The 21,605-nt window shown below is 40.3% G+C and overlaps 1 protein-coding gene across 1 annotated transcript in view; it reads left to right on the top strand.

Moving 5' to 3' along the window:
• Window positions 1-19,173, top strand: part of AFAP1 (actin filament associated protein 1) — a 246,477-nt gene extending 227,304 nt beyond the window's left edge. The window contains exons 15-18 of the mRNA XM_036762238.1: window positions 2,708-2,872; window positions 5,020-5,210; window positions 8,215-8,379; window positions 18,478-19,173. Of these exons, the coding sequence (XP_036618133.1) occupies window positions 2,708-2,872; window positions 5,020-5,210; window positions 8,215-8,379; window positions 18,478-18,504 (548 nt within the window). The 3' untranslated portion in view covers window positions 18,505-19,173. The remainder of the gene's footprint in view (window positions 1-2,707; window positions 2,873-5,019; window positions 5,211-8,214; window positions 8,380-18,477) is intronic.
• The last annotated feature ends 2,432 nt before the right edge of the window (window positions 19,174-21,605 follow it).

The following is a 21,605-nucleotide window of genomic DNA, read 5'->3' as shown; positions in this document are numbered from 1 at the left end:
TGCATTAATGCCCATTTTCCTCAAAGCAAATTGGTATTTCCCTTCGGGTAAATTTAAGGTCATACCCTTCAATATGTCTATTCCAATGATGTATTCGGGAATAGGCACAATAACCACACTATATTCTTTCTTGGGCAACTGTCCAATTTTCATCATTAATTTAACTTGCCTGGCTGATATTTCAGTCCCTCCTAGTCCTGTAATGGTAATAGGAGTTCCATGGCTGAACTTGTCTGGATTTCCATAAATAAGGGTGGCCTCGGCCCCAGTATCTATTAATGCCTCAGTTACAGTACTTGACCCATTTTTCCAATATATGGTCAAGTTAATGTGAGGTCTGCAATCCAGCCTGTGTATTTCCTTAATTTGGACTGGGGCTCGGCCTGTTCCCTAGTATTCCCTTTCATGTGATTCACTTGGGTTTGAAGGTTCAACATCTGTAGTATTTGCAGGAGCAGTTCTTATTTCCCTATCTCTTCTGTTATCAAGTCCTTTATCTCTATACATTCTATATAATTCATTGGTTGGAATTCCATCTATCATTTCAAAACCTACCCCTGCTCTCAATAGAGCAGTAAACATTTCTTTCCTTGTTACTCTCCTTTGGCGCCAAGTTTGCTGGTTATTCACCCTTCTCTCTCGAGGAGACCTATCCCTTCCCCAGTCACCTAAGTCATGTAACTGTAAAATCTTATTTATCACTGTTGTAAGACGGCTCCCTACTTCTCCAAGTAATAAATTCAAAATTAGTTGTTTATAAGCAGGGGGAGCTATCCTAATTATTAAATTCCTATGAGGCAGTCCCATTGGATCATTGTAATATTTGTCTGCGGTTCCTATCATAATGGCAGTCTTCATCACCTCCTCCTTTAGTCTCATGATACAATCTCTAAGTGAATACCAGGGTCTGTGCTCAGTGGGCCACATAGAATCAGTAGCATATCTCTTATTGCATCCCACAGCGGCTAATGCCAGCAGAGTAGTCCTGCTATCACCATCTCCTTGCTGATGATGTTCCCTAAAAGCTTGTTGAACTAGAGGATCATGGCTGATACCTATGAATCTCATACAGTCTGTCCTATCTACTGATATTCCACTGGCCCCTTGATCACTGAGTCTTACCATCCAAGATATTAATGGTTCTCCTATTCTTTGGCTGAATCGACTCAAAATATCTGTGACCTCTTGCGGTGAGAAATCTTCCTGAATTTCCCTTGTGACTGAATCTTCACCTCGGGTTTCTGTCTTCCTCCTTTGTATGGGTCGAGCCCTTGTCTGATCATTTAACCATCTCCTGTTCTCTGTGTGAGGGACATCCTGAACCCCAGTAGTGTTTTTTGCCTCAGCCCCTAACGTTGTCTCATTTTCCCCCCACTCACTTCCTCTGCCACCATGGCTAGGACGAAGCAGGCAGTCAGGCTCTTTCTGGGCTGGGTTGAAATGCACTCTGGGCTTTTTTAGTCTCCTGTTGCTCTTAGCCACATTAATAGAAAAGTTCTCATTTGAGTCAGTTTGGTCTCCTGCTATCTGAGATTCCCCTTCTTGCTGTGGGGTAGGAGTGCCCCCATGTCTTTCACTTAATCTCAATCTTTCGTATACTAGCCGGTAGGCTGATAACACTATCCAGCTTTGCCTAGATAGTGATGCCCCTGACTGAATCCCAATTTCTTGTAAACACTTTTCCAAATCCCTAGGATCTCCTCTCCGTAGCCTTGGTTCCCAGTTTTCACAGGGTCCAGCTTTTTTAGCCAATTCTTTTGCTAGGGAGGAATAAAATGGATCCTCCCATCCTGGGATATTCATCTCTGCCTCTGAAATTGTTCTGCTTCTAAATAGAGATCTTATACCTAGCGATCCCATCCTCGTCACCAAATGTATTAGGAGGGCAGAGTTTATAATCTCAAAGAGGATCATAAACATGTCTGAAAGGTTCGGAACCGCCGGATATAAGAAACTCTCAAAGTAGAAGGCAGAAGAATCAAAACATATATTTAGGCTCCACAGTAACCAACCCATGAACCAGCAACCCCATTTTGATATATTGATCAAAAGCTTCCAGGCCCAATAAGTACGCCTTGAAAGAGTAACCAGGAGGCTACAGAGAAGTATGATTGTGTAAAGCAAAATCATGCTTCCCCCTCTATGGTAAAAAGATTACCCACTGGCCTGAAGTCTTTGTTCAGCTTCCTCCCGTAGGTCAGCTCTGCTACTGGGAGCTCCTGCTTCAGCTGTGGCTGTGGCTGTGACTGTAGCAGCCTCTGGCTCCAACGGGAGCTGCTTTTAACCATCCAGCTTCTGCGGGGGTGTAAGGTACGCCGGGGAAAGCACAGGTTCTTTCAATCTGCTTAAGCAAGGTGAAGGGGTTGACCGGGAAAGCACAGGTTCTTTCAATCTGCTTAAGCAAGGGAAGCAAGGTGAAGGGGCTGACAAGCTTACTCCAGTCCAACATACAAACAGCATTCAGTTCAGGGGAAAAAGCCAAACTAGTCAAGGGCACTTGTTGACTAAGTGCTAAGGAGCCCATTTTTGGTTGCCAATACACCTCAGTATAAATTCATCCTTTTATGTATATTTGGCTTATGTAGAGCCTATAAAAAAAAGAAAAGAAAAAGTCCATGACCTCAAATTGACTGCCCAAGCAAGTTTCAAACTACCTTGATATCTACTGAATTAAGTATAAGTGACCATTTTCATTTTTTTCCCTAAGATGCTGACCAATACAAATATGGGAAGAACCGTGTAGAAGCAGATGCCAAGAGGTTGCAGACCAAAGAGGAGGACTTGTTAAGGAAGAAGGAAACTCTGCGTAACCGTCTGGCTCAGCTCCGAAAAGAGAGGAAAGATCTTAGAGCAGCCATTGAAGTGAATGCTGGTATGAAAAAATTCAGTTTGCCTGGACTTAGAATGCTGTTAGAATTCCTGACACCCCCGCCTCTGCCGTGTTTCATTTTCTCTTAGTTTAAAATATCTGAACACAACAAGGCACTCTTCTTGTGAATATGGTGGATGACCACTCAGTGATTTAGGCTTCATGGTTGTTCAGCATAGGATAAAGACCAGCGCAGCAATCTGTTATCTACTAGTTTAATCTATAAGAACAATGATATTGATTCATATTTAGGTATTTGTAGAAACAACATTTAGACATCGCAAACTGTGAAGTTTATTGTCTCCTGCCTCCCTGTCCCAGAAGATGGCTTATATCATCGTAACATCTTTGATACCAAAATAATTGATACAAAAACTTAATATTAGAAGACGTCTGAGGAAGGAGAGATCAGTACAGAATTGAGCAGCCAGGGAAGGTTTTATAATGAAGGTGAGGGAGGGGATTTGAGGATGAGTACTTGAACGTCAGACTTGGTTTAGCTGTTATTGGACTGGCAATACTGGTACCAATTACAATATCAAAGAAATTAGTCAAGGTCCCAGGCTTAATAAGAAAGGTATAGAATTTTTTCCCTGCTTTTTTTAGTTAGACGTGAGGGTAGGAATGGTAGAAAGCCTCAAGTGGTTCATTCAACAAACATTTATTTTATGCTTGGTTTGTGGAAGACACTGAGTTAGGTGCTGAAGATGCAACAATATGGCAGCTAGGTTGAGTAGTGGATAGAGAGCTGAGTCTGGAGTCAGAGAGACTTGAGCTCAAATCAGGCCTCAGACACTGCCTAGCTGCGTGACCCCAGGCAAGGCACTTAACTCTGTTTCCCTCAGTTTCCTCATCTGTAAAGTGGGGGTGGCAATAATAACATCTTCTTCCCAAACTTGCTGTGGGAATCAAATGAGATAATAACTGTTAAGGGTTTATCAGTGTCTGGCACATAGTAGAAATCCAATCAATGCTTCTTTTTTATTTTTAATGACCCCATTCTCAGGTAACTTATAATCTAAGGAGAGAGAAGGACATATACAAATAGCTGATGCACAGAGAGTGAGCTAAGTGCAAAGAGAGATCTGAACAAGGTGCTCTGAGATATTTGAGGACAGAGGAATGGCTCTCGTGGGATGGATGATGGGGGAGAAGTGGGGGAGACGCTCCCACTTCAGGATCCTTCTCTGTAAAATGGGGATGTTGTTTGCTTCACCTACCTCATAGGTGTGGAACAAGAGAGAGCAGTTACTGAAAGTCTGACACAAGGGCTGGTTAGTGTTTGTTGATGTCTTAAGGCAAGTAAGATTACTCCTGGAGGGTCTGATAGAGGAAGAAAAGCAGAGGAACTGGAATGTCTATAATTAATAGACAGTCATTGAGGGGGAACTGGGCAAATGAAGGAAAACACCCGTCACACCTAAATACCTAATTAGGGATCATAAGTGGAGAACTGAGAAGAATCCATATTTCCTTCTGGCAAACTACACTCCAATATAGTTGGATCACTAAAGTCCCAGAATTATGCAGGTGGGAAGGGGGCTACATATTGATTGTAGTCATTTTACATAAGAGGAACCTAGAGCACAAAGAGACAGAGTGACCTGGTCTAAGATTTATTGTTACTGTTCAGTCTTGTCAGTCATGTTTGACTCTTTGCGACCCCATTTCAAATTTTCTTGGCAAAGACCCTGGAGTGGTTTGCCTTTTCCTTCTCCAGCTCATTTTAGAGATGAGGAAAGTAAGGCATACAGGGTTAAGTGACTTACCCAGGGTCACATAGCTAGTAAGTGTCTGAACTCAGGTGTTCCTGACTCCGGTGCCAGCACTCTAACCACTGAGCCATCTAACTGCCTCTGTTTAAGATTAGTCTCCAAGTTGATGGCAGGGTAAGAACTCAAGCCCCTTCCTTTTTTTTTCTTCTAGTCCAGTGATCTTTTCACTACACCAGACTCACCATATTCTAGAAAAGAGGACTTTGCTCCACAACTTCAGAAGTGTAAAGATGAAACATACCTGGTCATTGGCTTCAACAGAGAAACTTTTTTATTTTAAATCTCCCTTTGGACCTGTTTTAGGAAGCCATTTTCCTTTTGATTTTGGAAACCTTTGCCTGATATTGAACCAATATTGTTTTCTTTGGGTTCTAGGCAGGAAGACCCAAGTTATTCTAGAAGATAAGCTGAAGAAGCTGGAGGAGGAGTGTAAGCAGAAGGAGACAGAGCGTGTCAATCTGGAATTGGAACTCACAGAGGTCAAAGAAAGCCTCAAGAAAGCCTTGGCAGGGGGGATCACCCTGGGCCTAGCAATTGAGCCCAAATCTGGAACCTCAAGTCCCCAGGTAATCTCTCGTGCCCTTTACAGACCACAGCTGCTGAGGTCATGGTTAGAAAGCTGCCATGTCATGGACAATTATTTGTATCACTATTGTTATTAATATTAATTATACTGACAATTATATATTATCCTAGTATCATAGGTTTAGAGCTGGAAGGGACCTCAGAGGCCATGTCATCCAACCTCCTAATTTTGAGGAAACTGAGGCTCAGAAAAGTGGTGTAACTTGCCCAAGGTCACACAAGTATTGAGTGCCTGAGGCAGGATTTGAGCTCAGGTCCTCTGTCTCCAAAGCCCTCTACCCACTGTTATCATACCGACTCTTTATCTCAATGAAATAATACTTATTGCTTCTGCTATTTGAATAATAAATCTCATTTTAAGGTTTGCAAAGCTCTTTCAAACTTTTGAATGAGTTAGTAGAAATATTATTATTCCTAATAATTTTACATAAGAAGAAATCATTTTATGTAAGAGGAAACTAGAGCATAGAGGGTGGGAGTGACCTTGTCTAAGATCCGACTCCATTAACTTAATGGTAGGATGAGAACCCGAACCCTTTCCTTGTTTCTTCTAGTGCAGTCATCTTTTCACTACATCAAGCTCACCATATTCTAGGACACATAGATGGTAAAACTGTGTCTCAGAGGCTTAAAATGAGTTATCTAGGGTCAGAGAACTGGCAATGGAGCCAAGAATGGAAGCCAAATATTTTGTCACCAAGACCAGTGCTCCTTTTACTAACCCTGTTTCTCTTTGGTGACTTTAAGACACTTTTCTTAATTGCATCTGGATTAATTTACTTCACTTTGGGAAGGGTTTTGGACAGACTGAGGGAAATAAGGGGAGGAGTAGGTAAGGAGGACAGGCCATTACCGTATGCTGAGCCTTGATTTTTTATTTCTTGCATTGATCTTGTTTCATGCATTGATAGTTGTTTGATTTTTAACCTCTTATGAGACTAGCCCTAGAATTAGACTTTAAATAAACCTGAGTTAATAAGAGAAAATGTCAAGAGTAATTAATGAAAACTAAAAGAATCAACTCACTCTTCTCCATCGTAGCCTACATGGGACCAGGAGCATCTTCTAGTGGCCTTCCATGTTGGATTTCCATATGGGTCATTTAAAGATAGCTGCCTCTTAATCTTCCTGAGTTTCTCCTCTATCCTTTTTTCTTCCTCTAGCAGAGGAAATGAAAGCCAGGTTGTCATTTTGAAGGATGGTGTTGAGATATGTTGGCCAGTTTTCCTCTCACTTGCTCGTATTTCATTCATTCCTCTTCCTTTTGGATTTCTTATTCTTTTTTTCTTTGGCTGTTGGTTTCTGTCATTGCTCTGGCTTTTGCCTGAATCATTCCCTGTGGACAAGGTGGCTTCTGGAGAACAGCTGCAAATAAAATTGATGTAGAACTAGCTGAACCCCGATGTGGTCACTGTGGCCAGAACAGAGCAGTTCTAAAGCATTGGAGACTCACATACCATCTATTGGTGCTTTCTTTCTCTTACCTTTTTTTAACCTTGTAATCATATGCATGGTGATTACATAATGTAATCATTAGCATGGTGTCATGGATAAAAGTGAGGGATTTGGATTTAGGAGATCTGGTTATGAATCCCAGCTGTCTTGCTTTTTATCTAATCATTTCCAAGTCACTTCAACCCTCTGGGCCTCAGTTTCCTCATTTGTACAAAGAGAGGTTGGTCTAAATGATCTTTAATCTCTCTTCTAGCTCTGGACCTTGTGCTTTAGCATCAACTTGTTGACTTTCTCAGCTGACATCTTTGGCTATGAAATGCGTAGAGGGAGGAGAGGGTTTGGGGGACGACTCTTCCACCACCTGGATGCAACTGTAACCATGATTTGAAGAAACTTTGGGTGGTAAATGAAAATACGCACATCCATGATATTAATGAGTTCTTGGGGAACTTTGAGCCACTTGGTTTAATGATGATTAGAATAATGTTCTGCCAAAAAGTGTTTTAGAGTCCCAGGTCCACATTTAAATAAATTAAAGATTCTCTTAGGAATAATAATGAGAAGAAATTTTTGTAGAGTTTGAACCTTTGATTCTTAGGAGATCACATGTGGGAAAAGTTAATATCATGGCTACTTCCTACAGAGGGATTAATTAGTTACTAGTGTTGGATAGGGTAGAGATGATTGGTAATAGATAATCATAATGGCCACAGCCTATAAGGATATTTTTTGAATGGCTCACTTTTGAGTTCAACAATCATAAATTACCTGTGAGTATAGATGGACATTTCTATTAATTGTGGGTAGACAGATGAACAGACAGATATCAGATTTTAACACCATTCTTAGTAGATGCAAGACCATCCAAGATGACCGAATTCCATGAGACATATACGAATGTGATGCAGTCGAAAGATGCCTGGATTGATAGTAACCAGGAATTTCAATCCTGGATCTACTGATTGTTGTCTGATTCACCTTGGGCAAGTCACCCTTTGGATTTCTGTTTACCTATCTGTAAAGTAAGGGTGTTGAATTAACTGTTCCCTAAGGTCTCCTATAACTCAAGTTTTTATGCTCTATGACTTAATTCTCCAAAATTGTTGCTAAGCATCGTTGTCCTTAGTCTCTCACGCAAGTTGGTTTTCTAGACAATGAAGGAGAAAAGTATATATGAAAGTAGAAAGAATTAGAGCAATGATATAGCATTGTTATTTTTATTTTTTTTCATAGTGCCATATAATTTTGAGCTGTGAATGTCTTTAGAGAACATTTAGTCCAGCTGTCTCATTTTTACTGTGAGGAGATTGAGGCCAAGAGAGCAGGTAACTTGCCCAAGGTCATACAGATAGTAAGTGAAGCTGGGTTTCAAACTCAGTTCTTCTGACTCCAAACCCAGTTCTCTTTCCATTGAATCACGCTGCCTCCCAAGAGCCATTTTCTACTTTAAAATAAAACTTGCTCCTGGAAAAATAGAGACCGTCAGGAAACCATGCCTCATGTGGGATTTTCATTATCTTGTGCTGTCAGTCTCCAATTTTTAGGCACCGAACTCTGGAAAACTCTCCCATCTCAAGTTGTGACACCAGCGACACTGAATGTTCAATGCCCGTGAACAGCGCGGCGGTTCTGAAACGACACCCACCGACATCTGGCAACTCTCCTTGCCGGGGTCATGTCCTTAGGAAGGCAAAGGTGAGAGACCTCTGGCTTTATCAGAACCATCAGGAATGGCAAAAATAGAGCCTTCCAGGTCCCCAAAGAACCTGTGAGAAGACATGAGGGTTTGGCCTCAGTCCCTGTCCTTGAGTTACCTCTAAACCTTCAGTTGAGACAGGATAGTCAGAGACTTTGCGTTCAAAGAATGATATGGGCCTAGACTGTATATGAAATATGTTACTTTTTATGTCTGTGAAGCTGGTAATATGAAAATAATGATCCAAAATGGCACAGTGGGAGGATGAATGAGAAACTTGGGTTCTAGGCTTAGCTCTTTTTCCAGCTAGCTCCGTGGCTTTGGACATATTGATCACTTCCTCTCTCTGGTCACAGTTTCTAAAACTCGAGAACATTATTACTATACTTGGTGAGATTCTGTAAAATCTACCATTTATGTCTTCATTTTTTTCAATTAAGAAGCAATTATTTTCTCTTCTTCTTACTTCCACCTTCTCCATATCAAAAAAAAATTTCCTTGCAGGAAATGTACATAGTCAAGCAAAAGAAATTCCCACATTGGTCTTGTGCAAAAATGTTGTCTCATTCTGCACCTTGAGTTTATCATCTCTCTATCAGGAGGTTTGTGGCATGTTTCATCACAGGTCCTCTGGAATCATGGTTAGTCGTTTTATTTATCAGAGTTTTTACATCTTTCAAATTTGTTTGTCTTTACTATGTGTTTTTTATCATATGACTTGTTCTGATTTTCTTCTCACTTTATCCTGAATCAGTTCAGCCAAGTCTTCCTAGGCTTCTCTGAAATGGAGTTCAATATATTCACATGCCATAATTTGTTCAGCCATCCCCAAATTGATGGGCACTCTGTTAATTTTCAGTTCTTTGTCTCTATAAAAAGTGCTGCTATAAATTTTTTTTCTATACATAGGTACTTCTCTTCTTCTGCTGCTCTCTTTGGGATATAGACTTAGTAGAGTCATATCTAGGTCAAAGGGTATCAACAGCTTAGTGATGTTTTGGGAATAATTCCAAATTGCTTTCCAGAATGAAAGTCTAATAAACAGCTCCACCAACAGTACAATAAAGGACCAAGCCCTCCAACCTTTGTCATTTTCCTTTTTTGTCAACTCTGCCAATGTGATGATATGAGATGAAACTTTGTAGTTGCTTTAATTTGCATTTCTCTAATTATTAATTATTTGGAGCAATTTTTCATATGCCTATTGAATGCTCAGATTTCTTTTTTGAGGACTACTTTCATATCCTTTTGAGCATTTGTCAATGGGAAAATTACTCTCATTCTTAAAAATTTGAAACACTTCCCAATTCCTTTTGAATCTTAGATGCATGTTTTGTTTGTACAAAAATGTAAAAAAAATTTTATGTAATCAAAATTATACAGTATATTTTCTGTGGTCTTTTCTGATCTTTATTTGGTCATGAAATTCTCTGTAATCTATGGATAGGAAAAGTAATTTCTTCCTTCCGCCTCTAATTTGTTTGTGTGACCTTTTATATCTAAGCCATATATCCATTTGGAACCTAGATGGTATTAGCCATCGTTCTAAACCTAATTTCGGCCAGACTACTTTCCATGGGATACTTATTCAGCTACAGGTCGGACTTAATGAAGTCTTTTTCAGCAAAAAGATTCTATGATGTAGTTGTGGTGCCTTCTCCTTTATCCCTATCCTATTCTGATGTGGTCTTTGGGGGCCATTTTAGATCATCTTCCCTTTTAACTCTACCAGATCTCCCTAAACAATCTTACTTGCTTGTTCTAACATCATCTAACTAGACCTTGCATTTGTAGATAGCTTAGTGCATTTTTTTTAGACCAGTCATGTTAAACTCAAATAGAAATGGATCTCTGTGGGCAGCATATTGACTTAGAAAACCACAAATTAACATTATCTACATTGTATTGTATTTTTGTTTATTTTGTTAAACATTTCCCAATTACGTTTTAATTTGGTTCTGGTCATACTTGTTGCAGACCAAGCAAGACACCTCTGGTTTAAAGTATTTTCGTGTGCATTCTAATAAATGAATAATATATTTGGCCTAGGTGAATGATATGTTGCATTTTTAGAGTATATCCTTGTTTTCAAAAATGCTTTCCTGTTCACAGGGCCCAGTGAGGCAAGAGGAGGAGAGGAGACAAGGAGGGAGGTACTGTGTGGGACATTAGAGAAAGCACTGGTTCTTGGGATATAGGGTCTGAATTCACATCCCCCCTCTGACATCTCTACCTGGATGATTTGGGGCAGATCACTTAACTTCTGCAACCTTTAGATTCCTCCTCTAAAAAATGAAAGGTTGGGCTCTATGGCCTCTGAGTTTCCCTTCACTTCTAGATCTGTGATCCTATGATTATCATCCCCATTTCGTAAATGGGAAAACTGATTCTCAAAAAGTTTAAGTGAACAGTGTGAGGAAGGGACAATATTCTAACACTGAATCTATCATTCACTTCGTGTGTATCACCCCAGAGACCTTAAAGGGCCCTTCCACTCTGAGTTGAATAGGTAGATAAATCTCTGTGCTTCTTCATTAATATAGTACCATTTCTTAGGGGAAAAAAATGTGTTTTCATGTATAAGACTTTCTGCCTTAAAGAGTCCTTTGGTTTTCTATGGGAGAGTGAGGAAAATACCTAGAAAAGAGAAGCAAAGTAAATGCAAGGGTACTATCCATGCCTTCTCTACCCCAGCAGTCCCTCCCCCCCCATCTCTTTTACTTTGTGACTATGGGTAAAAACATTCATGGGGTTATGTGAAGGTAACCCATTCAATTTTGTGTGTGTGTGTGTGTGTGTGTGTGCGCGCGCGCACGCATGTGTGTGTGAAAGAGAGACAAACACACCGACACAGAAACAAAAACAGAGAGAGAGACAGAGACAGGAGATTGAATGTCCATAACCTGTCTAGGTTAAAAGTACAGTAGCCACTTATAGGCCCAACTCCAACACTGATTAGCATGACAGTTTTGAACTACTCCATTTATAATGTGGGCAGCTCTGCCCCTCTTTAGGCAGCCTGCCGGTGTCCCATTCTTGGAGGCTTACTACCATATTGGTACCGGACTTAGTGTGGATAACCACACACAGCTTAACATACTGTAGCTCAAAACTCCTGAGCTCAAGCGATCCACCAACTTTAGCCTTTACCGTAGCAGGGAGGGATCACAGGCCCAGGAAATGGTAGAATTCTTACAGGGATGGCCACTAATTATGTTAACAGCTTTCTCAAAAGACAGAAAAAAATTTGGAAAGAAAGAAAGGAAAAGAAGAGAATAAAAAAAGCCTCCCAGTTTAACCATTTCCAGCTAATGTCAAAACAAATAGTACAGGATGATAGTCATTGAAAACATACTTGCCCATGTAAACCATGATACATATGATTACATTAGTGGTGAAATCAGATTAATTTAATTTGTTCTAATGAATGCCAGCCTTGGAGTTTTCACATCACTAACCCTATTAAACTCTCTAATCGATGTCATTATTTTCACTGTAGAACAAACGTAATTCACATGATAGCCATTGGGGCCCATTCTGAATTGGCCAAATCTATGTATTTTCCTGAACAATAGAGTTGTTATTGGATAGAAATATGGGTGTTAACCATTGGCAGAATTCCTAGATTCTAATGTATTTCCTTGGAAAGTTCCCTGATCATTTTAGATATAAACAATTTCTGGAACATCTGGTATTCATAGTGCCCTGCAGCTCTCCCCTCTAGATTGGGTATATTGTTAGACATTGAGGAAACCAGGACTGATGCTCTTACTTTTAACTCCCTGCCCTGAAACCCACACCTGGTCTGATTTGTGACTCCTCTAGCATTTACCAAGGCATATATCCTTCCAGTGGATTGTGGCATTTCTCTGGGTTAAATATTTAGAATTAGACTATGCTATGACACAATGTGTGTTATTGATAGCAAATGAGAAATACTTTCATGGCATTCCTTTTGGATTGGGTTCTTTTTAAGGCTGTTTCTGACTCAGAGATAATTACAGAAACTGAGGCGGGCATCACTGTCATGACTACCATTCATGAAAGACTGACCTCCATTGCCAGTAAAACAAAACACTTTCAAAGGTTTCCATTTCCTTGATCACAATCACTCTAGACCTATGAGGCTGCCACATTCTTAATTGCGCACATGTCATAGCCCTGTGATAGGCTGTAAGCTCCTTGGGAAGAGGGACTCTTGCTTCCCATATTTGTAGCACCCATACTCTTCACAGTGTCTTTAACATAACATATGCTCAATAAATGTCTATCAAATAAATGAATTTTAAATCATACTCTATGAAATAGAGTCTATGTTGAAAGAATTGGATGAGGACTTAGCATGCCAGAACTGGAAGAAAACTTAGATGAAGTCATCTAATCCAACATTGCCATTTTGCAGTTCAGAGAGGAGAAATAACTTGTCCAGAGTCCCATTTCATGACTAAGAAATGTCTCTCACCCATATAAAATTCCCACTGAAACCTGCAGAGAAAAGGCTTTGTTTAGGAATCACAGGAATATAGACTCTTATAGTTATAAGAGACTGAAGCCCTGGAATAATGATTAGGCTTTGTGGTATCATGGAAGGCACCCTGGATTTAGAATGGGAAGATCTGGGTTAGTTTTGGCTCTGCCATTTTGTGCCTTTGTGGCCTTGGGCAAGTCACTAATTCTCTTTGGGCCTCAGTTTTTTTCTTATGTAAAATGGGGCTACTAATACTTGCTCTATCTACCTCACAGGATTGTTGTGATGATCAAATGCATATAAAATGTAATTTATACACACAAACATATACATACACACATACATATGTATATTATATATGACGTATATTATATATATACATACATATAATGTATACGTAACATATATTGATAACTGTACAGAGCTGTCGCAGAATCACAGTGTCAGAACTGGAGGGGACCTAATCCAATCACCCCGTTCTGTAGATGGGGAAACTGAGGCCAGGAGGCAAAATCATACAATTTAAATCTGTGTCTTTAGAGAACATTAATCTCCCTACCACCACCATCATTCCCTTCCCCATTTCAAGGACATGCCCACCCATTAAGTGGAAAAGCTGAATCAGGTCCTTTGACACCAAGTCCAATGCTCTTTCCACCACATAATAATAGTAGCGCACTACCAGTAGTAGCTGATAAGAATCTGGGTCATAGAAAGGACCTTAGATAAGGATGTCTGTGGCATTAAATGGTCCAAAATTCTCATGCTTATGTTTTGCGGTGGTTAAGTTAGGAGGGGAGGTTGTGTGTGTGTGTGTGTGTGGGGGGGGTTTACTTTTACGGGGGGAGGGCAGGGGGCTCTAATCTCTTTCAGTTTTTGCCTTCTGGTTTATATAGTACTAGATATGCTGACCTAGGTCCTAGGAAAGAAGGTGAGTAATGTTCTCTGTCATCAGTGACAGACCCAACAGAAACCAATCAGGGTAGAGTGAAAAGAGTACTTGATTTGGGATCAGAGTACCTGTGTTTGCATTTTGGCTTTGCTACTTTCTAGTTATGCGATCAAAGACAAATCTCTTAATCTCTTTGGGCCTGTTTTCTTTCTCAGTAGAACAAAGGGGCTGGACTAGACTAAATTATCTTTCCAGTTACCTTCCATCTCTGAATGCTATGGTCCTCTCAAGCTGATTCTTAACCAAGGTCATATATAATATTCTGCTGAGATGCCATCAATCCTTCATGAAGTCTTGCCTCATCTCCCCGATTATAAGTGATCTCTGTTGGGGGCGGAGCCAATATGGTGGCTGGAAAGCAGGGACTTGCTTAAGGTCTCCCCCAAATTCCTCCAAACACCTGTGAAAAAATGGCTCTGAACAAATTCTAGATCTGCAGAACCCACAAAATAGCAGTGGGAAGTAGGTCTCCAGCCCAGGACGGCCTGGATGGTCACTGGGAAGGGTCTATCGCACAGTGCTGGGAGCAGAGCGCAGCCCAGCATGGGCTGCTCCAGGACAGAACAGACTGGGTGTCTACCGGAGCAGGTCTTAGGGCCATAAGTCATTGAGCTGTGGCAGTTACCAGACTTCTCAACCCACAAACGCCAAAGACCACGGAGCAGGTTAGTGGGAAAACTGCTAGATGGGGTTAGAAAGCAGTCTGGCTCCAGCCCTGGGGGTGGCGTAGGTGGTGCAGTGGTGGAGCTCCAGCGTCAGCTGCTGCCGGAGTCTCTAGCTCACACAGTGGGAGGAATCAAGCAGCAGACCAGAGCGGGAGTGCAGGGCTTGCTTTGCCCTGCTTGGATCTGGGTCGCAATCCTGGTTGGTGATTCTTGGGGGAGGAGGAATGCTGCTGTGGCAGAGATTGTGGTGACAGTGGAATAGAAGTACCTCTGAAAACATCAGCACAGCCCCTAAAGCTTGGGACAAAGCACTCTCTACTCTCCAAGCAGTCATACCCTGACAAAAAGCTCAGCTCAAGTAGTTGGCTGGGAACATGAACAGGCAGTGAAAATGGACTCAGACTCAGACTCAGGCTCAGATTCTAGAATCTTTCTTTGGTGACAAAGATCAAAACATACAGCCAAAAAAAGTCAACAAAATCAAAGAGCCTACATCAGAAGCCTCCAACAAAAATATGAATTAGTCTGAGGCCATAGAAGAGCTCAAAAAGGATTTGGACAAGCATGTAAGAGAAGTAGAGGAAAAGTTGGGAAGAGAAATGAGAGTGATGTGAGAAAACGATGAAAAACAAGTCAATGACTTGCTAAAGGAGACCCAAAAAATTCTGAAGAAAATAATACCTTAAAAAATAGACTAACCCAAATGGCAAAAGAGCTCCAAAAAGCCAATGAGGAGGAAAATGCCTTAAAAGGCAGAATTAGCCAAACAGAAAAGGAGGTCCAAAAGACTACTGAAGAAAACACCACCTTAAAAATTAGATTGGGGCAAGTGGAAGCTAGTAACTTTATGAGAAATCAAGATATTATAAAACAGAACCAAAGGAATGAAAAAATGGAAGATAATGTGAAATATCTCATTGGAAAAACCATTGACCTGGAGAATAGATCCAGGAGAGATAATTTAAAAATTATTGGACTACCTGAAAGCCATGATCAAAAAAAGAACCTAGACATAATCTTTCAAGAAATTATCAAGGAAAACTTCCCTGATATTTTAGAGCCAGAGGGTAAAATAGAAATTGAAAGAATCCACCAATCACCTCCTGAAAAAGATCCCAAAAAGAAAACTCCTAGGAATATTGTCGCCAAATTCCAGAGTTCCCAGGTCAAGGAGAAAATAAGGCAAGTAGCCAGAGAGAAAAATTTGAGTATTGTGGAAACACAATCAAGATAATACAAGATCTAGCAGCTTCTACATTAAGGGATCGAAGGGCTAGAGGTCAAAGGAGCTAGGATTAAAACCAAGAATCACCTACCCAGCAAAACTGAGTATACTGTTCCAAGGCAAAATATGGGCTTTCAGTAAAAAAGAGGACTTTCAAGCTTTCTCGGTGAAAAGGCCAGAGCTGAATAGGAAGTTTGACTTTCAACACAAGAATCAAGAGAAACATGAAAATGTAAACAAGAAAGAGAATGCATAAGGGACTTACTAAAGTTGAACTGTTTTACATTCCTACATGGAAAGATGGTGTGTGTAATTCATGAGACCTTTCTCAGTATTAGGGTAGTTGGAGGGGTGAGTTTGAATATGAAGGGTGATATATAAAAAAATAAAATCAAATTAAGGGATGAGAGAGGAATATATTGAGAGAGGGAAAAAGGGAGAGAGAGAATGGGGTAAATTATCTCACATAAAAGTGGCAAGAAAAAGCAGTTCTGTTGGAAGGGAAGAGGGGGCAGGTGAGGGGGGATGAGTGAATCTTGCTCTCATTGGATTTGACTTGAGGAAGGAATAACGTACACACTCAGTCGGGTATCTTACCCCACAGGAAAGTAGGGGGAAAGGGATAAAAAGGGAGGGTGGTAGAAGGGAGGGCAGATAGGGGGAGGAAATAATCAAAAGCAAACACTTTTGAAAAGCGACAGGGTCAAGGTAGAAAACTGAATAAAGGGGGACAGGATAGGATAGAGGGAAATATAGTTAGCCTTTCACAAGATGAGTATTGTGGAAGTGTTTTACATAATGATACATGAGTGGTCTATGTTGAATTGCTTGCCTTCTTGGGGAGGGTGGGTGAGAAGGGAAGAGGGGAGAGAATTTGGAACTGAAAGTTTTAAAAGCGGATGCTCAAAAAAGAGTTGTTTTTGCATGCAATTGAGAAATAAGATATATAGGGAATGGGGCATAGAAATCTATCCTGCCCTACCAGAAAGTAAGGGGAAAGGGGATGGGGGGGAGTGGGGTGACAGAAGGGAAGGCTGACTGGGGAATGGGGGAATCAGAATATATGCCATCTTGGAGTGGGGCAGGGGGAGGGTAGAAATGGGGAGAAAATTTGTAACTCAAAAGCTTGTGGAAATCAATGTTGAAAACTAAAATATTAAATAATAAAATAATTAAGAGGAAAAAAAAGTAAGTGATCTCTGTCCCTTGTCATGATTTCCCAGAGGACTTTGCATACCTATCTGTTTTGTTTCTACCGCATTTTGCCTTTGCGAAGGCAGTCCTCTCACACTTTACTCCCCTCCACGTGTTCTGTGGCCTTCTTGCTGCTCCTCACATACAAAACTACATTTCTGAGCTTTTTCACTAGCTCTCCACCACATCTGGAGCTCTCTCCCTCCTCATTTCTGCCTCTTGGCTTCCCTAGCTTCCTTCAAATCTCAGTTAAAATTGCATCTTCTTCAGGAAACCTTTCCCAGATCTCCTTAATCCTAATGCTATCTCTCAGAGATTATTCCCCCATTTTATCCTGGATGTATTAGGTTTATATATAGTGTTTGCCTGTTGTCTCCCCCATTGGATGTGGGCTTCTTAAGGACAGAGACTGGTTTTTCATTTTCTTTTGTTTTACCTTCCTTTGTATCTCCAGAGCTCAGTGCCAGTGTCTGACACATAGTGCTTAACAAATGTTGGTAGACAGAATGACTGTCTCTGTTATATCTTCCATTCCCATATTAGAATATTAAACTTCTATATTCTGGGAATTCCTGTGTATCCCCGGAGCTTAGTACATAGTCTCAAAGACAGTAGATGAATGTCAGTGGATATAATTGAATTAACATAGGGTCATGTATATAGGCACTTTCTAAGTATTAATTGAATAGTTGAATTTTATGACATTGCATCAGAATTGTGATTAATATTGTGACTAATTTCCACTCCACAGGACTGGTGACGAACGATACCTTCCTCTTTACAGGAAAGAAGTGATAATTTAAAAGGGAAGATTGCATTAGGGGGTAGGGTAGTAGGAAGTGAGATTGGTGTTCTTAAATATGCTCCCATAGGGAATGGCTGAACAAGTTGTGGCATATGATTGTGAGGGAATACTATTGTAATGTAAGAAACAGTGAGCAGGGTGGTTTCAGAAAAACCTGGAAAGACTTGCATGAACTGATGCAAAATGAAGCGAGCTGAACCGGGAAAACGTTATACACAGTAACAGCAACATTGCTGATGATCAACTATGAATGACTTAGCTATTCTCAGCAATACATTGATCTACTAAGATATTTCTGAAGGACCTATGATGAAAAATGTTAGCCACTTCCAGAGAAAGAACTGATGGAATCTGAAAATAGATCGAAGCATACCTTTATTTTGCTTTATTTCTCTTAATTTTTTTCTTTGTTTTCTTTCATAACATGACTAATGTGGAAATATGTTTTGCATGACTGCAAATGTATAACCATTATCAAATTGCTTGCCTTCTAAGTGATTTGGGAGGGAAAAAAGAGTGGGAGAGAATTTGGAACTCAAAATTGTAAAAACAAAAAATGAAAGTTCAAAGCTGTTTTTGCAGGTTATTGGAAAAAAATAAAATATTAAAATTTTTAAAATGCAGCAATAAAACATTAAAATAATTTAAGCTATGGCTTGCACAGGGTCTTGCAAATAGCAGCCACTTAATAGATAGGAACTGAATTAAATCAGTACTCCTAGTACTTGGAATGATGATCTCTGGCCATGTGTTTTTGTTTATTTCACTCTTCCTGTTTATTTTGCTAGGAATGGGAATTGAAAAATGGGACATAAAAAGAATGGTGAAAAAATGTGCACACCTTCTAGAAGGCCTTACATCCTCTCATTCAAGACTCAGACGATCGGAGACTCAACTCTAAACATGACGTCAAGCAGTACAGCATCAGAGGTTTTGTAATTCTACTCAGGTGCCAGTAGCTTGGCTCTCACTCCACTTGTACACTCTTTCTACTGTATATGGTGCCCTTTTTTAAATGATTATTATTACTTGTGACACTCTAGTTTCCAACTTTGTTTAACAAAGAAGGCAAAATAAATCACACACACACAAAACACCCTAAAAAATGGAACAAAGATAAGTGATAGAAAAGAAGCAAAAGAACTGTAATGGGAAGGATTATGTCTTTTTAACTAATTAAGTAATGACTTTAAACTGCCTTGGCTCAAATTGAACCTGATCATGGGAGTGTGAAGCTGGATGAGCCCCAGGCAAAATTCTTGGATTGGCATCTAGGGGAGTTTTATAGTAGGACTCTCACAGATGAGGATGGCTCTAGCTGTGGGCAGAGCCAGGATCTGATCCCTCATGGACGATCTTATTTGAAAAAGAACGTCAGGAAGCATGTTGATCAATGTGATAGGACTGCTGGCATGAGCTGAATGGCTGGTCCAGGAGATTCTTCTCCTCCCTCTCCTCTCCCCTTTTCCCCCCACCCCCCGCCATGCACCCCCACTCGTGCCCTTTTCCCTTAGTCATTAGAGATTTTGGAATGAAATAACTGTAATGTGAAACAATTCTTACTCTTCTCCTTCCTCCCTACCTTTGGACAGATGCTTTTCTCACTGGGACATGAAAAGCTGCCATATTTTTAGCTGCATTTTTAAAAAATAATGTTTCTCTTTATTGTGTATTGTGTATGTGTGTGTTTTTCTAAAAGCACCTGGCATCTTCAGAGATCTTTTGTATCATAGTTTGTATTTTGTACTGCTTTTGAAAGGCAGCAAAGTGCTATTAATACTTTGATTCATTAGTTTGACCTCCCCTGCCCCGCCCCATATTCCTTCTCCTTCTTCTTCCTGCCTCTCAACTCCCCATTGTTTCGATCCTCCCCTTCCCCAAGAGCTGTCACTAGGAGTGATTCTGAGAGAAGAGGAGCAAGTCTGATTTACTACCTGATGAAGTTGCAAATGTCACAGCTTATCAGCCCTGATGGATTTGGTTGGATCAATCTTTTGATGAGTTCTGACCCTGGGAAGAAAGTGTGTTTGGGACACTTCCAGGCCCTTCTCTTTGATTTATTCATCTGGAGCCTTAATGTAGTGCCAGACTTGGCTGTGTTTTGTTTTGTTTTGTTTTGTTTTTCTCCCCAGCAGCAGTCTTATAAGGAATGGTGTCTTTGTAGGTCTTTAAGATGATATTATATGCCACATTTAAATTTTTTAATTTAATTTAATTTTTGTGGAGGGGAGCATGGGTTGAATGCATTGAGAAGAGAAAAGTGCTAACAGTGGTGAAAAAGATGGCAGGTCTGAGAACTGGATTTCTCCTAATGTACCAGCAAGATTGCTCAGAAAATCTACCATGAGAGCTGGAAGGGACATATCCCATTTTATGGTGAAGGAAATTGAAACCTAGAAAGTAGAAGACTTGATCAAAATCACATAGCTGCTAAGTGGCTGACATGAACCCAGGTCTTCTACCTCCTAATCCATTGTTTTTTTTTTCCCCATATCATGCTGCCTCCCTTCACTCCGTAACCCCAAGAGTGTCACTGTCCAGAATTATCTGCGTTGGGAAAAGGCTAGTATGGTGACTAACCAACCAGGTGACAGTCATTATTCAAAGAACCAGAGGTTTTCCTTCAGCCTCAAGAGTCAGCTCATAGTTATGTGTCCTACCATGAACAGCCCAGCTCTTTCTCCCTCCAAGTAAATGTACTGGGGCACCTCAGTGAGCTGAGAGTTTTATGAGAATTAATCAGACAACGAAAGGGGAAGGACTCGAGTATCTTGTTCCTCTTCCTCACACAGTTCTTAATTGCTCATAGTAGGCACTCAGTAAATATTTCTTGAATAAGTTTGTGAAGGAAACAAGCTGATATCAAATATTTATTCAAAGAATGCTACAAGGTCAGCACTCATTCGACTCAGTCTTAAGCTGTCTACATAAGGAGAATTAATGTTAAAAAGCATGATTCTGATTGAGATCATGATGGGGGTATAAATCACTTTTAGTATTATAGAAAGAACATTGGATATGGAGTCAAATGGCCTGTGTTCCTTTCTCAGCCATATTACTAACCTGTGATCTTGGCCAAGTCTTTGGGACTCAGTTTTCTCATCCGTACAATGAAAAGGTTGGATGGAGTGGAATGATTTTTTATGGTCCCTTCCAGCTCTGATCCTATTCTCCTATCAATATCAGATCTGAAAGGGGTCTGGGAAATCATCTCACCCACCCTCCTCATTTCACAGAGGTGGAATATTTGCTAGGCCTCTCTGTACTAAAATGAGCAAGTAGATGCTGAAATTTTAGAAAGATTTTCAACAGCAGAGGTCAAAACACAAGGCAGTTCTTGGCTTAGTTTATCAAGGTTTGGCTCAAGCAAATGCTAAGAAATTCAGGAAATTGGCATCAATGTTTATTACTTTTGATCCCTAAAACAATTCCCATAAAGTGGTGGAGCTAAGTGAGAGCATCCACAGGGCTTTGAAGAACAATTTCTCTAAAGGGGAAGAGGAAAGATCCTGCAAATGTTTGAATATGTGAGCTAGAAACTTTAGTTACCCAAGGAAGGTGCTCATGGAATTTTTTTTTGAATGACCTGGGAGGTTGAGTGAGAGAGCTGGTGGGAAATTCATGCACTGTCAGTTAATCAAAGCCATGCCCATTTTGTATCCCTGCAGAAATGTGAAAATTCTCCCTGAAGAGAAATAGCTCAGTCTACAAAAATTTTCCTTCTTTCAAAGGTTGTTCAACAAGAACAAATGTTTCCCTTCATTTTTTTAAGTACAAAATTGGCATGCTAACATTAGTGATTAGTTCTAGATTTCTAATATTTTGCCATCTTTAGGCCAAGTCACATAATAGTAGACTTTGGATTTGCATGGTGACCTTAGAGTCCATCTAGCTCACTGACTCCTGAAGAAGCAGG

This window comes from Trichosurus vulpecula, chromosome 6, assembly GCF_011100635.1.
Source record: "Trichosurus vulpecula isolate mTriVul1 chromosome 6, mTriVul1.pri, whole genome shotgun sequence".
Classification (NCBI taxonomy): Eukaryota; Metazoa; Chordata; class Mammalia; order Diprotodontia; family Phalangeridae; genus Trichosurus; species Trichosurus vulpecula.
Note: the sequence above shows the minus strand (reverse complement) of the source record. Positions and strands in the feature narration are given on the sequence as shown.